The sequence below is a fragment of the Manis pentadactyla genome, chromosome 12, assembly GCF_030020395.1.
Source record: "Manis pentadactyla isolate mManPen7 chromosome 12, mManPen7.hap1, whole genome shotgun sequence".
NCBI classification, from domain to species: domain Eukaryota; kingdom Metazoa; phylum Chordata; class Mammalia; order Pholidota; family Manidae; genus Manis; species Manis pentadactyla.
The window spans coordinates 74,281,546-74,299,095 of record NC_080030.1 but is presented as its reverse complement, the minus strand read 5'-3'; the positions used below and the strand labels follow the sequence as shown (position 1 = coordinate 74,299,095).

General features: G+C 39.3%; 1 protein-coding gene across 3 annotated transcripts in view; it reads left to right on the top strand.

Moving 5' to 3' along the window:
* The window catches only part of NT5DC1 (5'-nucleotidase domain containing 1), a 169,418-nt gene that overhangs the window by 119,031 nt on the left and 32,837 nt on the right, over positions 1–17,550 (top strand). For 2 of the 3 annotated variants that reach the window (XM_036893531.2, XM_036893530.2), the window contains exons 9-10: positions 15,570–15,688; positions 16,806–16,958. In XM_036893531.2, coding sequence (XP_036749426.1) covers positions 15,570–15,688; positions 16,806–16,958 — 272 coding nt within the window. The remainder of the gene's footprint in view (positions 1–15,569; positions 15,689–16,805; positions 16,959–17,550) is intronic. The other variant, XM_036893532.2, reaches the window with a different exon arrangement.

Genomic DNA, 17,550 nt, shown 5'->3' with positions numbered 1-17,550 from the left:
GTAAGTCCAGATTCCAAGGGAACAAGTTATGCTCGGGATATAAATTTGGGAGCCATCAGCTCATAGATATTAGAGCTATGGGCTTATATGAGCTCAAATATAGAGAGAATGTATATAGCTAAAAAGCCAAGACCAAGCTCTGACACACTCTACCATGAAGGTTAGAGAAGAAAGAGTACAATGAGATAGATTATAGTGGAGAAACAGGAGAATACAGTGTTCAGAAACCAGGGAGAGTTGTCAACTATGGCCAAAGTCAATAGACAAAGGAAAGAGAAATGTTCGTTGGAGTGGGCAAGATGGAGGTCCCCGGTGTCTTCACAAGCAGTGGTTAGGATAGAAATCAGATTGCAGTGTCCAGAAGAGTTTATTGGAGGTGTTGGAACCAGTCAGTGTAGAAAACTATTATCTAGAATTTTAGCTATAAAGATAGTCAAAGAATTGAGGTTTTAGCTTGAAGACAATGGAAGATCAAGGGTAGGAATTTTTTTCAACTGAAGGTGTTAAAATATGGGTATATGCCCATGAGAATGGTCTAGTACAGTGGTTTTCAGCTATACTTTGCTGTATGTAGCAGTTTTGCTCCTCAGGACAAATTTGGCAATGTCTGGAAACCTTTGGTTGTCACGACTTGGGAAGTGGGATGCTACTGGCACCTAGTGGGTAGAGGGCAGGGATGCTGCTAAGTAGACTGTATCACCACTACCACCAACAAAGGATTATCTGGCCCCAAATATCAGTGGTGCCAAGATTAAGCAACCCTGGTCTAGTGTAAAGGGAAAGATTGGTGATGTTTTTTATATTGATTTAATCTTATATAAATCCTTGATATTAAGAAGTAATCTGTTATCAGGGATTGAAAGAATACTCTGTATGAAACTAGAAAAATAATTTAAATGTTTTTCTCTTCACAAACTTTTATTTGCATGCATAACTAAGTGCTCAATAAATGTTTTCTTTTTAATTTTTATCTGCAAGGTTATCATATTTCAAGAAAATACCTGTTCTATACTAAAATTTCACCCAAACATACATACACATGCCAATAATGGAAAATGTTAACCAAAATTTTGAATTTGGACACCACAGATCCCTTAACTTAAATTGACAAGTTTCTGCATTTTATGCAGTATTTCTCTAATTGAAGAGTATTCATGTGTGATTACTTATTACATACATAAGTTTAAGTACTTACGATTTCTGTGCACCATTTTTTTTTTCGGTTATATGGTATCAAATTGGATTTGGGGGCTGATATAATAATGATAGGTATCCAAAGTGTATTTTCAAATATTACATTCAAAGACTTGATAGTCATATTGACTGAATTTATATTATGAAAATGTTATAAACCTTAACTTTAAAAATATGCAAATAATAATTATACCAATCTTTAAAATAGTTTTACATTTGGGTTCCACAAAAACTCTGTTTTAAAAAGGAATTTACTGCTTTTCATTCTCTTTGTACTTTCAGACACAAAAAGTCTAGAAGAAGTAGGACCTAAAGTCCTACCACCATGGTCTATAATAACTAATATAAAATGCCTGGGGCCTCAGAACATAAGAGATTCCATGCTCTTCCTATAGGTATATAGAAAAATTTGCCTCAGTTTTTTCCCATCCAGAAGGGATTAGACTAGAAAATCTCTAAAGTTCTTTCCAGCTTTGGTTTTCTGGGCCTCTGATCTACAATATTTCAGTGGAAGAAACACTGATTCATACAGTTTTTGGAGTTAACACAAAATAGTTTACTCCCATTTAGAGTGCAGAAAAGATTGCCAGAGTATTAATAAAAAGATCATACTGCTCATAGTAAAGAATCTCCCATAATGCTCTGTCATTGTATTTATTTTGCTGCTGATTCCGATTTTTCACCCGCCTCACCTGCTCTTTAGGTTCCACTGCTGCTTTCCCTCTGCTTTCCTCTTCTAAAGGGGATGCTCTCCAGCATTCTGTATTGGCCCTCCTCCCTTCTGCTGTCATCACTCTCTACCACTCTGGTGGTTTTAACAATCACTCTACACGAATGACTCCAATTCCTTATCTCTCCACTTCACTTTTCCCTGAGAGTCATATTTCTGTTTCCTAAACTCTCCACACACCGCAGCCCCAGCCTGCATGAAACTTGACAGTGCCTTTAACACCACATTAATTTCTCCTCCCGTCTTAGCATGCTCCCCTTCCCACAAACTTTCCCAACCACGGAGTTTGCCCAAGCTGGGGAAGGCAGTCATCCTCAGCTCCCTTCTCCCCTGTCCTTCAGTTCTCTCAGGTCCGACACCTGCCACAGCCCTGCCGCAGCCTTACCATCTTTTGTATGAAATGTACACTTAGATCGCTGCTGGTATCGCAGTGACCGATCTCCCAGCCTCCACCCGCCTTGTAACCACCATATGGCAGTTAGTGTTATTCTGCGACACAAGTCCTGTCAGTCCCGTTAAATAAACTCCAGTGTCAGGTGAATCAAATCACTCCCCCAAATGGTTCAAGTTAGAAATAAAGTTAAGGCGAAGGGGCTTGCTGGGACCAAAGGCACCGGGCGAGCCGGGCTGACAGCATGTCCGTGATGCAGTCACACAGGCCTGACGTCAGCCACTGTCAGGGAGACAAGACGGAGCGGGTGATGTCGGGACCCTTGCTGGCTGAGCTCCTGCCAACGCAGGACTGTTCGGGAGCTAGGAAGCTCTTCTAGGCAAAATCTGCAGCATCCTTCCCCCCTACCCCCACAGACAGTGTGTGACGCAGGTTCCCACCAGTGCCAAGGCTGGGTGGTGCGGGCACTAAGGAACTGTCCACCCGACAAGATTGTAAATGCTTTGGGGATAGGGACCGTGTCTGTCACCCGCTAGTCCCCAGTGCTGCCACCTACCCCTTTTTCCTCCCCCAATTTGGGAATCTTGACCCAACTTGCTGTCTTTGGTCCCCTGGCCTCAGCTGTCACCAATACAGCAAGTCTCAAATCTTTCCCTAGCCAGAGACTTCTTTCCCAGAGCCTCATTCCTTATTTCCTCCTGCACATCAGACGGCGCCACTCAGTATTCTTAAGTCCAACTAGATACCCTCCTTCCACCTAGAAACCAAACATGCTGGTTGCCTTGTGTTCATTTTATATGATTATCCACTGATTGCCTGATTGCCCCAACTAGAAACCTCCATTATCTTGACCCCGTTGATGCCGGTGTTCTTGTTTGCAGAGTTGAAGAATGAACTTTCGCAAACACTCAAGGTAGGAGAGCAAGTGAGAGATAAAGCCAGAGGGCAGAGCTCCTGGCTTACACCAGGAGGGGACAAGAGAGTCCCAGGGTGGTGCATTGTCTAGGTGATTTATACGCGGGTGAGAGGTAAAGGGCTAGGGATGCAGACCTGCTAAGTGGTCCCAAAATGTTTATCTTGAAAGAGACATTAAGTTTCTTATTAGTCTTCAGGGTTATTTACAAGAAATTTATTGCTCTGGTTTCCTCCCAGGATAGCAGCTTCCTGGTATGGGAGCATATCAATCAAAACTGACTGCTTTGCTCCCAAGGTGGGCTGAGTTATTGTCTGTCAAAGAGTATGTTAAGAAACTTATTTTTTAACTAATTGGGTTTTAAAATGCAATCTTATCTTGAAGATGGAATCCTTCCTGTTTTTACTAAATTGTTTTGGGCTTGCTTGCTAAATTGTCCTTGTTGCAAATCACTTGATTAGGGCTGGAGGAGGAAAAGCAGCACCTGGGTAAAGTCAAAAGAATAATAAGCTGGGACCCCAGCAGGCTAAAGCAAATCCCACAATGAATCATCTTGTTTTGTTGTTTCCAGAGGCTCTCACCCTACTCTGTCTAAGCCCAGGGTCCCTGTCACTGTCACATCCACACTGCATCAGGTCCTATTTAAACTATCCCAGAAATACTAATCTCTGCTCTTTTCCATCTCATTAAGCCTTCATCACTCCTGTTGAGAGGCTTTAACTCATCTCTGTACTTGGCTGTCCTTTTATACCTCTCCCCTCTATCTCTTGCCAGCTGCCCTCAAATACTTTTCATTGGCACAGATTTCCATTTGCCACTTGATTTAAATATATTTTATATTGCTCATTTATTACTGTTAGGCACACAGTATAGTTAATCATATACACACTGAATCTCATTGCCTCCCCACTCCAAAGAGCATCCTAAAGCAAATTCCAAATCTGGCTGCTAAATTACCTTTTCATCTTCACTCTGTACCCTGCAGGTACCCATTATTACTTTATCCTTGCTGAAATGACTGCCTTTTATTCTTCTATAAAGTCTTTATTTCCTGCTGTTCTCTCCACATCATTATTTCTCAGACTTTAATGTGCATTCAGATCACTTAGGGATCTTGTTGAAATGGAGATTCTGATTCAGTAGACCTGGGTAAAGCCTTAGATTCTGCATTTCTAAACAAATTTTGTGGTGAAGCAGATGTTACTGGTCTGAAGATGACCAGTGACAAATTTTAGTGACCCCAACAAAATGTTTGGTGCACTTGATTGTAGATTGTTACTCGGAAAGAAATAAATGTCCCACTATACTAGGTATGAAATGAGCTAGATAAGATATTTAAACCAAAGAAAAATACTTTGAAATAATTAAGTGCTTTTAGTTATTAAAGAATTATCAATATTGAATGAATAGTAAAGCCCCAAAACCAAAATAATAAGAGTTTCACTTTCAATTCTATTAAAGTTGCTCCAACTCACTGGTATGGTGTTTATTTCCCTATAATAGTATAATTTTCCTATTATGGCCCCCAACACAGACAGCACTTTAGCAAATATTTTACTTGAAAACTGTCTTAACTGCCCATGCCAAAAAAATGGAGAAAGTGCATATGAAAATACACAATTAGGAAAAAAATTTCTAGGTCAAAATTGAAGAAGGGATATATAAAAGTAAATATGAACTATTCAGTCAAGTTCATATAATAAAGGAAGGAGTTCTAGAAATCAAAGAATTGTAAATACATATTTTAATCATTGTTTAGTAAAACCTTTAGCAAGTCAGAGATTACTACCAGCATATAAGTGTCCTGAGGGCAGGGGCTTGGGCCACCACCTAGTTCATTACTACATCCCTCATACCTAAAATGTTCTGTAAAATATAGTTGAGTAGAGATAAAAGAAGATAAAATGAGCTGTTTCCAGCTCAGACTGTTTGATCCCACCAGGCTTTGTGGGTTTTCTTAAATTTGTAGATGTTTCCTTGTAACAACAAATTGGTAACATCTCTTGTCTATCAATGAAGAGCTATTAAATAAGTCATGCAAAATGCATCTTTTTTTTTTTTTGAGAGGGCATCTCTCATATTTATTGATCAAGTGGTTGTTAACAACAATAAAATTCTGTATAGGGGACTCAATGCACAGTCATTAATCAACCCCAAGCCTATTTCTCAACAGTCTCCAATCTTCTGAAGCATAACGAACAAGTTCTTACATGGTGAACAACTTCTTACATAGTCAATAAGTTCTTACATGGTGAAAAGTGCAAGGGCAGTCATATTACAGAAACTTTCGGTTTTGATCATGCATCATAAACTATAAACAATCAAGCAAGATATAATTATTCGTTTGATTTCTATACTTGATTTATATGTGAATCCCACATTTCTCCCTTATTATTATTATTATTATTATTTTAATAAAATGCTGAAGTGGTAGGTAGATGCAATATAAAGGTAGAAAACATAATTTAGTGCTGTAAAAGGGCAAATGTAGATGATCAGGTCTGTGCCTATAGACTAAGTATTAATCCAAGCTAGACAAGGCAACAAAACATCCACAGATGCAGAAGATTTCTCTCAAAACAGGGTGGGTGAGATTCTAAGCCTCACCTCTGTTGATCCCCAATTTCTCACCTGATGGCCCCCCTGCGACTGGGCCTGTCTTAGGTTGTTCCTCCCTTGAGGAATCTTACCCGTCTCTGGCTAACCAGTCTTCTTCCGGGGCCATACAAGGAAATGTAAAGTTGGTAAGTGAGAGAGAAGCAATATTCTTAGAAAAGGTTAGCTTTTTACTTCTTTGTAGATTTATGCCCTGTGGCTTCTATGCCCAGCATTTGTCTTGAGGTATCTTTACCACTTGGAAGAATTATGATACTCAGTAATTTTCGATATGAGGCAGAAATTCTACTAAAGGGCTGTAATTAGGAAGGAAGAAGAAAAGCTATAGAAGTAGCAGACGGAAGAAAACATGGGAAGATTGATTATTTCTTTGACATAACTTCTTGTAGAGTAACATAAGCATGTATTGGTTCTAACAAACTACTAATTAAATTGCGTACACACATTAACAGAATAGGAATACAGATACATAACAAAAGCAGACCTAAAATTACCAGCCATATCCAGTGAAACCAAGAAAACCAATTAGGTACCCTAGGCATTTGTGAAAACTTATCAATGATATGATGGATATTGTCTAACTGAATTTGAATAGTTTGAGAAAAATCAGAGAAGTTAAAACAACACATTCCTGGGAACTGTTCACATCCCATATGTTCTTTTAACAGTAGATAGTCTATAGTAGCATGATTTTGGAGCATTCAACTTGCACTTCTCCTAATTCTTGGTTGAGTTCCGACAATATAGATCCAGTCCAATTTGTTGTTTTACTGTGTATGCACAGGCCAGCTTAGATATCTCCTTCTTCATTCCAATGGCAAGTACAGGAACCGGTGGGATGAATGCAGCTACAACTGCAACAGCACCAGGATCTTTGTTGAAATTTTTTGATGATCATCTTCTGGAGTGACTCTTCCAGAGGATGTTGATGTTGGAAGTTCTTCTTCATATCGTATCTTAATTCATTTTCTGGGTAGCCAAATTAGGATTTGATCCTCTGTATAAACACAAACAAACCCTTTGCCCACACTTTGATATGCCCTTTATACCATTGTGAAGAACCTATTGGAAAGCACCACACAGGAACTGCTTTTTTTTAAGAGAAAGAAATATTATCAGAAAAATGTACTTCCATAGCTGATCATCCAACACCCTTTAAAAGATCAAAATTAAGGGTATGTAAAGCATGCATTAATCATTGATTTGCAGTTAATTTTATCCTATCAGGGAGTAATCCCCCCCTTTTTTTGTTATCATTATTCTACAATTACATGAAGAACATTATGTTTACTAGGCTCTCCCCTACACCAAGTCCCCCCCACAAACCCCATTACAGTCACTGTCCATCTGCATAGCAAGATGTTGTAGAATCACTACTTGTCCTCTTTGTGTTGCACAGCCCTCCCATTTCCCCTACCCCCCACATTATACATGCTAATCATAATACCCCATTTCTTCTTCCCCGCCCTTATCCCTCTCTACCCTCCCATTCTCCCCAGTCTCTTTCCCTTTGGTAACTGTTAGTCCATTCTTGGGTTTTGTGATTCTGTGCTGTCTTGTTCCTTCAGTTTTTCCTTTGCTCTTATACTCCACAGATGAGTGAAATCATTTGGTATTTGTCTTTCTCCGCTTGGCTTATTTCACTGAGCATAATACCCTCTAGCTCCATCCATGTTGTTGCAAATGGTAGGATTTGTTTTCCTCTTATGGCTGAATAATATTCCATTGTGTATATGTTCCACATCTTCTTTATCCATTCATCTACTGATGGACATTTAGGTTGCTTCCATATCTTGGCTATTGTAAATAGTGCTGCGATAAACATAGGGGTGCATCTGTCTTTTTCAAACTGGAGTGCTGCATTCTTAGGGTAAATTCCTAGAAGTGGAATTCCTGGGTCAAATGGTAAGTCTATTTTGAGCATTTTGAGGAACCTCCATATTGCTTTCCACAATGGTTGAACTAATTTACATTCCCACCATCAGTGTAGGAGGGTTCCCCTTTCTCCACAACCTCACCAGCATTTGTTGTTGTTTGTCTTTTGGATGGTAGCCATCCTTACTGGTGTGAGGTGATATCTCATTGTGGTTTTAATCTGCATTTCTCTGATAACTAGCGATGTGGAGCATCTTTTCATGTGTCTGTTGGCCATCTGAATTTCTTTTTTGGAGAACTATCTGTTCAGTTCCTCTGCCCATTTTTTAATTGGATTATTTGCTTTCTGTTTGTTGAGGTGCGTGAGCTCTTTATGTATTTTGGATATCAAGCCTTTATCGGATCTATCATTTAAGAATATATTCTCCCATACTGTAGGGTACTTTTTTGTTCTATTGATGTACAGAAGCTTTTCAGCTTGATATAGTCCCACTTGTTCATTATTGCTTTTGTTTTCCTTGCCCAGGGAGATATGTTCATGAAGAAGTCACTAATGTTTATGTCCAAGAGTATTTTGCCTATGTTTTTTTCTAAGAGTTTTATGGTTTCATGACTTACATTCAGATCTTTGGTCCATTTCGAATTTACTTTTGTGTACAGGGTTAGATAGTGATCCAGTTTCATTCTATTACATGTAGCTCACCAGTTTTGCCAACACCATCTGTTGAAGAGACTGTCATTTTGCCATTGTATGTCCATGGCTCCTTTATCAAATATTAATTGACCATATATGTTTGGGTTAATGTCTGGAGTCTCTAATCTGTTCCACTGGTCTGTGGCTCTGTTCTTGTGCCAGTACCAAATTGTCTTGATTGCGATGGCTTTGTAGTAGAGCTTGAAGTTGGGGAGTGAGATCCCCCCTACTTTATTCTTCTTTCTCAGGATTTCCTTGGCTATTCAGGGTCTTTGGTGTTTCCATATGAATTTTTGAACTATTTGTTCCAGTTCATTGAAGAATGTTGTTGGTCATTTGATAGGGATTGCATCAAATCTGTATATTGCTTTGGGCAGGATGGCCGTTTTGACGATATTAATTCTTCCTAGCCAAGAGCATGGGATGAGTTTCCATTTGTTAGTGTCCTCTCTAATTTCTCTTAAGAGTGTCTTATAGTTTTCAGGGTATAGGTCTTTCACTTCTCTGGTTAGGTTTATTCCTAGGTATTTTATTCTTTTTGATGCAATTGTGAATGGAATTGTTTTCCTGATTTCTCTTTCTATTGGTTTATTGTTAGTGTATAGGAAAGCCACAGATTTCTGTGTGTTAATTTTGTATCCTGCAACTTTGCTGTATTCCGATATCAATTCTAGTAGTTTTGGAGTGGAGTCTTGTAGGGTTTTTTATGTACAATATCATGTCATCTGCAAATAGTGACAGTTTAACTTCTTCTTTACCAATCTGGATTGCTTGTATTTCTTTGTTTTGTCTAATTGCCTTGGCTAGGACCTCCAGTACTATGTTGAATAACAGTGGGGAGAGTGGGCATCCCTGTGTTGTTCCCGATCGCAGAGGAAAAGCTTTCAGCTTCTCGCTGTTCAGTATGATGTTGGCTGTGGGTTTATCATATATGGCCTTTATTATGTTGAGGTACTTGCCCTCTATACCCATTTTGTTGGGAGTTTTTATCATGAATGGATGTTGAATTTTATCGAATGCTTTTTCAGCATCTATGGAGATGATCATGTGGTTTTTGTCCTTCTTTTTGTTGATGGATTTTCGAATGTTGTACCTTCCTTGCATCCCTGGGATTAATCCCACTTGGTTGTGGTCTCTGATCCTTTTGATATATTTTTGAATTCGGTTTGCTAATATTTTATTGAATATTTTTGCGTCTACATTCATCTGGGATATTGGTCTGTTATATTCTTTTTTGGTGTGGTCTTTGCCTGGTTTTGGTATTAGGGTGATGTTGGCTTCATAGAATGAGTTTGGGAGTATTTCCATCTCTTCTATTTTTTGGAAAACTTTAAGGAGAATGGGTATTATGTCTTCTCTGTATGGCTGATAAAATTCCGAGGTAAATCTGTCTGGCCCGGGGGTTTTGTTCTTGGGTATATTTTTGATTACCGCTTCAATTTCCTTGCTGGTAATTGGTCTATTTAGATTTTCTGTTTCTTTCTGGGTCAGTCTTGGAAGGTTGTATTTTTCTAGGAAGTTGTCCATTTCTCCTAGGTTTCCCAGCTTGTTAGCATATAGGTTTTCATAGTATTCTCTAATAATTCTTTGTATTTCTGTGGAGTCTGTCGTGATTTTTCCATTCTCGTTTCTGATTCTGTTGATGTGTGTTGATTCTCTTTTTCTCTTAATAAGTTTGGCTAGAGGCTTATCTATTTTGTTTATTTTCTCCAAGAACCAGCTCTTGGTTTCATTGATTTTTTCTATTGTTTTTTTCTTCTCAATTCTGTTTATTTCTTCTCTGATCTTTATTATGTCCCTCCTTCTGCAGACTTTAGGCCTCATTTGTTTTTCTTTTTCCAGTTTTGATAATTGTGATGTTAGACTATTCATTTGGGATTGTTCTTCCTTCTTTAAGTATGCCTGGATTGCTATATACTCCTCTTAATACTGCTTTCGCTGCATCCCACAGTTGTGGCTTTGTGTTGTTGTTGTCATTTACTTCCATATATTCCTTGATCTCTATTTATTTTGGTCGTTGAACCATTAATTATTTAGGAGCATGTTGTTAAGCCTCCATGTGTTTGTGAGCCTTTTTGTTTTATTTGTACAATTTATTTCTAGTTTTATACCTTTGTGGTCTGAAAAGTTGTTGGTAGAATTTCAATCTTTTTGAATTTACTGAGGCTCTTTTTGTGGCCTAGTATGTGGTCTATTTTGGAGAATGTTCCATGTGCACTTGAGAAGAATGTGTATCCTGTTGCTTTGGATGTAAAGTTCTGTAGATGTCTATTAGGTCCATCTGTTCTAGTGTGTTGTTCAGTGCCTCTGTGTCCTTACTTATTTTCTGTCCGGTGTATCTATCCTTTGGGGTGAGTGGTGTGTTGAAGTCTCCTAGAATGAATGCATTGCAGTCTATATCCCCCTTTAGTTCTGTTAGTATTTGTTTCACATATGCTGGTGCTCCTGTGTTGGGTGCATATATGTTTATAATGGTTATATCCTCTTGTTGGACTGAACCCTTTATCATTATGTAATGTCCTTCTTTGTCTCTTGTTACTTTCTTTGTTTTGAAGTCTATTTTGCTTGATACTAGTACTACAACACCTGCTTTCTTCTCCCTGTTGTTTGCATGAAATACGTTTTTCTGTCCCTTGACTTTTAGTCTGTGCATGTCTTTGGGTTTGAGGTGAGTTTCTTGTAAGCAGCATATAGATTGGTCTTGCTTTTTTATCCATTCTATTACTCTGTTTCTTTTGATTGGTGCATTCAGTCCATTTACATTTAGGGTGACTATTGAAAGTATGTACTTATTGCCATTGCAGGTTTTAGATTTGTGGTTACCAAAGGTTCAAGGTTAGCTTCTTCAGTATCTTACTGCGTAACTTAGCTCACTTATTGAGCTGTTATATACACTGTCTGGAGATTCTTTACTTCTCTCCCTTCTTATTCCTCTTCCTCCATTCTTTATATGTTGGTTGTTTTATTCTGTGCTCTTTCATGTTTCCTTTAACTGCTTTTTATGGGTAGATGATTTTATTTTTTTCCTTTAGTTAGTATTTGGTTGGTCTGCTTTCTTTGCTGTGATTTTATTTTCTCTGGTGATTTCTGTTTAGTCTTAAGAGTGCTCCCGTCTAGAACAGTCCCTCTAAAATACCCTGTAGAGGTGGTTTTTGGGGGGCAAATTCCATCAACTTTTGCTTGTCTGGGAATTGTTTAATCCTTCCTTCATATTTAAATGATAATCGTGCTGGATACAGTATCCTTGGTTCAAGGCCCTTCTGTTTCATTGCATTAAATATATCATGCTATTCTCTTCTGGCCTGTAGGCTTTCTGTTGAGAAGTCTGATGATAGCCTGATGGGTTTTCCTTTGTAGGTGACCTTTTTCCTCTCTCTAGCTGTCTTTAATACTCTGTTCTTGTCCTTGATCTTTGCCATTTTAATTATTATGTGTCTTGGTGTTGTCCTCCTTGGGTCTCGTTGGGAGTTCTGTGTATTTCCGTGGGCTGATCAATTATTTCCCCCCTCAGTTTGGGGAAGTTTTCAGCAATTATTTCTTCAAACACACTTTCTATCCCTTTTTCTCTGTCTTCTTCTTCTGGTACCCCTATAATGCGGATATTGTTCCTTTTGGATTGGTCACACAGTTCTCTTAATATTGTTTCATTCCTGGAGATCCTTTTATCTCTCTCTGTGTCAGCTTCTATGTGTTCCTGTTCTCCGGTTTCCATTCCATCAATGGCATCTTGCATCTTATCCATTCTGCTTATGAAACCTTCCAGAGAGTGTTTGACTTCTGTAATCTCCCTCCTTACGTCATCCCTTAGCTCTTGTATATTTCTCGGCTGCTCCGTCAGCATATTAATGATTTTTATTTTGAATTCTTTTCAGGAAGACTGGTTAGGTCTATCTCCTTCTCACGGGTTGACTCTGTGATCTTGTTCAGCCTCAAATTCTGCCTTTTGACAGCTGGGAGAACGTCCCTTCTTGTTGGTTTGTGGCCTTCCTCTCCTGGGAGAACAGCAGCCTCTAGCGGCTTCTGCTGAGTATCTGCGTGTAGACGGGGCTTCTGATTCTTGCCCGGCCGCTGTGGAGTTTAGCTTTGCGGTTGCTGTGGGCCTGGCCTGCCTCAGGCTGCTGCTCTAATATGGCAGAGCTGCGTCAGAGGAGAAATGGCCGCGAGGCTGTTTATCTCCGTGTGGGGCCTCCGAGGTGTGCTGCTTCCCTAGGGTTAGGGTACCCTGAGTTCCCCGGGTTCCCAGCTGTTGGGCTACGTGTCCCGGGACACTTCGTCCAACTGTGGGGTCCCTGTCCCTTTAAGACTTTCAAGAAGCTCTCGCTTTTTCTTTGTCCCAGGGGCGCCGGCTGTGGAGACCCACTCACAGGTCTTACTGTCCTGTTTCCCTAGCATCCAGTACCTCACACACTATGTGTCTGCGCTCTGGTGCGGATGGCGGGGGCTGGGTGTTCAGCAGTCCTGGGCTCCGTCTCCCTCCCGCTCTGCCTGCTCTTCTCCCGCCGGGAGCTGGGGGGAGGGGCGCTCAGGTCCTGCCGGGCTGGGGCTTGTATCTTACCCCCTTCGCGAGGCGCTGGGTTCTCGCAGGTGTGGATGTGCTCTGGCTGTTGTCCTGTGTCTTCTGGTCTCTCTTTTAGGAAGAGTTGTCTTTGTTGTATTTTCAAAAATATATGTGGTTTTGGGAGGAGATTTCCACTGCTCTACTCACACCGCCATCTTGACTCTGCCTCCTGTGCATCTGTTTTTTAAAGAACAGGCATATCACAATGTATGTCTATAAAATAAAGTTTTTCAAAAGTTAAATTGTATAACAGAGTACAGAATATGTTAATATTTGCATTTAAAAGGGAAAAAGTCATGGATATTGTATTATTTACCCAAGCTGCCATAATACATGGGGGCTGGGGGGGAGTGGCTTGAACAACAAAAATTATTTTCTCACAGTCTGAAGTCAAGAAGTGTGGAATCAAGTTGTCAACAGGATTGGTTTCTTCTATAGTCTCTCTTGGTTTGTAGATGGGCACCTTCTCTTATATTGTCACATGGTCTCTCTTCTGGGTCCTAATCTCATTTTATGAGGACACCAGTCATATTGGATTACGGCTCACCCTAATGGGCTCGTTCTAATTTAATCACCTCTTTAAAGTTCCTGTCTTTACACACAGGTACATTCTGAGGTACTGGGGGTTAGGCTTCAGCATAGGTATTTGAGGGAAACACATTCAGCCCCATAACAGGTAGATAAGGGTGTGTGTGTGCACACTAAAACTCATCAAAGTATATGATTTATATATGTGATGTTTATTTTGTATGTAAGTTATACCTCAATGAATGTATAAAAAAAGGAAAATAATATATATTTATATTTAATATATATGCATAAAAGAGTGGTTACCTTTTACAGAGGAGGTGAGCACATAGAGTTTAAATAATGGGACTTTCAAGATATGTAAATGTGCTACTGATTCAAAATAATCACATAAATACATGTCATTTAGACATTGGTAAGATTCTACCACCAAGCACTTTGGGAGTTAGGGGAGGCAGTTGTGAGTTGAGGTCAGTGATGAGATACAGACATGTGTAACTCTGGGTGGAGAATCCCGGGGCAAAATACCTTTGAAACTGAAATCAGTCAGAAGGAGAAATAAAGTGGGAGAAACCCATTTATTTTTTGCATGCAGTCATCCCACATCTCTCTTCACTGGGCTGCAGAAGAAGAGGCCCCACCCAACCTCCCCCATCAAGATATGCCCTGTTCACCCTTGTAATTACCTACTGACATGGAGATGGACTACTTCTCTCCACCCCTTGGAAACACCTACTGATACGGAGATGCACTAATGCCAGGCGAGAGATTCTGGAAATATTGGAGTTTTATCCACAGCATGCAAAACTCTTCTCACAAGTTCTACTACTCTATGGCGAATTTATCTTACCTAAGATGAGTTATAGAATTTATCTTTGTTCAAGACTGTGAGCCATAGCTTTGGCTGCATCAGTCCTCGTATTTATTTTGTAACTCATCTACTGACTAAAATTTTACTATTTCATATTTTTACTTTTCTTGTCCAGATGCTCTTACAATAAGAAAATTAAAAGATTTACTTTGTTATTATAAAACTTAGCTATATTCAAATGAAAATCATAATTTTCAGAAAAATGTTGGTTTGATTTAATTCTTTAATTAATTACAGTTCTACATCTTTATCCAACCCTCATTTGCTTCCTAACTTCAGTCAGCTTTGGGGGAGTTTGCAGGTCATAGGACCAAGTCTAAGTTTGGCCCTTAACAGTTATAACCCAAATATCCATTAGTCATTAGGTTAAATACTTGAAGAATAATTTGGATATCTTAGAGAACTTTGGTACAGAAAATTGTTCTGAATATATTTTCATCAGAAGATTTCTTCAGTTAATGCATTCCATGCAGCTTTTGAAAATGCTTTAAATTCAAGCTGTGACAATTGAATTTTAGGAAAATAATACTGGTTTGTAGTTTTCATAAGATATGCTGTTTTATTAGTTAATTTGAGGGAGATTGTAAAGGTAGCAAACTTTATAAAGTTTACAAAATTCATTGTAAAGTCTACTTTCTTGTCCCTAGCCATTGCTGATACTGTTCTTAATATAAATGGAGGACAGTGCCAACACTGAATTTGGGCATTGTTTAAAGATGTCACAGGGTGCTGGCTGACACTCCAGGATAGAGATCACAGGTTATGGGTGTCCTCAGGGATGCCAGATAAAAATTTTTTTGTGCTGTAGTAGTTTGATTATGGAGATTCCATGGGCCATGTTCAGGCCCTAAAATTCAAATTTAGAAATGGTCGAGGGAGCTGTTGTTTTACCCTCTATCTATCAAGTCTCAGTTTAAAGTCTTAATACTAGTAAACTATGGGGTCTGATTAATAATAACAACACACCAGCTTTGAGACCTTGGGAAAAATAACTTCCATGAACCTTATTTTCCCCAATTAAGAGGGCTGTTGTAAAGATCAAAAAATATATGTGTATCTCCATGTAGTACTTATAATACATAGGTACACACTGAATACTGGTCCCAGACCATATCCTGCAGCCATGCCTAAATGTAGTCTGCCTAACCAAGTACTCTCACTTGATTAAAAAGTATGTGATTGTCAAACTATATTTTCAGAGAATGACGAGGAACAGGAGGCACTGCCATCTCTTGATAAACCTGGCTGGTACTCCCAAGGGAATGCTGTACACCTTTATGAACTTCTGAAGAAAATGACTGGCAAACCTGAACCCAAGGTATTTTCTGATTGAGGTGGAGTCCTTGATACCCACTTACAGACACAAACCATTATAAATTAAAACCGTAATCCTAAATGCATTCTTCTTAGTTATCTATGGGGAAATTATCTGCCTCTGCCTATCTACCAATCTCTTTTACTTCTGCTTTAAATAAGCTTTTCCTTTGTTGATGTGGACTGGATCTTTATCCATAACAGAAGAGCAAGGGTTCTAAGCAGGGACTACAGATCTAAGTAGGATGCACTGGATTAGTGTGTGGGATACCTGAGAATGATATTCCAAAAACATTTCATCAAAAAAGTTTTTATATAAAACAAGCAATGACTGAAATTACATTACAGCCAAGCCTAAAGATACACTTGCTTTTGACATTCTGGCCACGGTGTTGATATTGACATTGGTGCATTTTTAACAACTGGGCCTTTTCTTGTAAAATGTTTGCCAGGAGCCCCATGAGCAGGAGAGTTTGGTGGGTAACTGAGTCCTGCTCCATTGGCTCTCATACTACCACAGTCCCCTGGGAACTCCTGAGGTGTTCAGTGGGCAGAGCATCCTGACTTGGAGGTTCTAGTTCATAGTCCCTTAGCCTTATTTTCTCATCTGTAAGTTGAGGGATGTGGACTGTGTCAATGGAGCTTTGTCTCAGAAAACTTGGGGAGCTTGCCATAGTCCACTTGTCAACTCTCACAGATTCTCTTTCACCAGATCTGGGCAGGGCCCAGAACTTCTCTGGAAAAGCAATTACGATGTGCACACCTGTTAATCTAACCCACTGTAGTAGGTTTCTTAAATCTCACCAGTTCTTCAGTTCTAGTAGCCTGTTTAAACTGTAAACATATGGACTCTGACTCCTTCAGAAAATTTAATAAAATCACTTATTCTCTGCCTTTCTTCTACCTGTAAATCCATTGTATAACTTCTTAGAACAAACCTGACACCATGCAAACCAAATAAGGTAAGTCAACGCTCACCTGTGAAGTTACTCAAGGAAGTTTAAGGTTTTTATGCAACTTTGTCTTACTCTGATACCTGGTGAGGAATTTTCTCCTGCCTTTCGTGAAATGAACACCACAGATTCTCATGCTTAAGGCAGAATTTTCTGTCTGACTTTCAGGTTGTTTACTTTGGTGATAGCATGCATTCAGATATCTTCCCAGCCCGTCATTACAGTAACTGGGAGACAGTCCTCATCCTGGAAGAGCTCAGAGGGGACAGAGATGGGAAGCCTGAGGAATCAGAGCCTCTAGAGAAGAAAGGAAAATATGAGGTAAGGGTACCCTTCAGCTCTTCCCTTAAGAGAAAAACCTTTATGTTTGACTATCTTAGAAAGTACTTGTTTGTGCCAAGACCAAGGAGAACTGCTGGCGCTTGCTGTCATCTTGTAGGCTTCTCAGCTCTATAGTTGATCTGGTTGATAATTTTTGAATGATGCCAAGATAAAGCTGACCATCTGTCTGTCTTCCCTGCCCTCTGCATTGGGGCATCACAGATGCTTTTTGCTGAAACAGCCAGATCCTGACTCACTATAGTTGTTCTCCATGCTTTTCTTTTACTTGGCAACGAAAGCTCTTGTGCTCTCTCTCCATGAGTCTGTTTTAACTAAATTGGTGACTCCTTTAGACTTATTCCTGGGCTGCCCAGAATGAACTTAGGTGAAGACTTAAGATAAAGAAAAGTAAAATACATCATACATCTAGAAAAGGAAAATAGCATATAAAGCAAAAAATGCAAAAAGAAGGAAGATCAAAGAATAAAACGTATTTTTCTAAATACCAGAACAATCATAAAGAAGGAAAACCCCATCAAAAGCAAACATCAAATCAAAAAATAATGATAAAAAGACATGAGCTATCACTCCA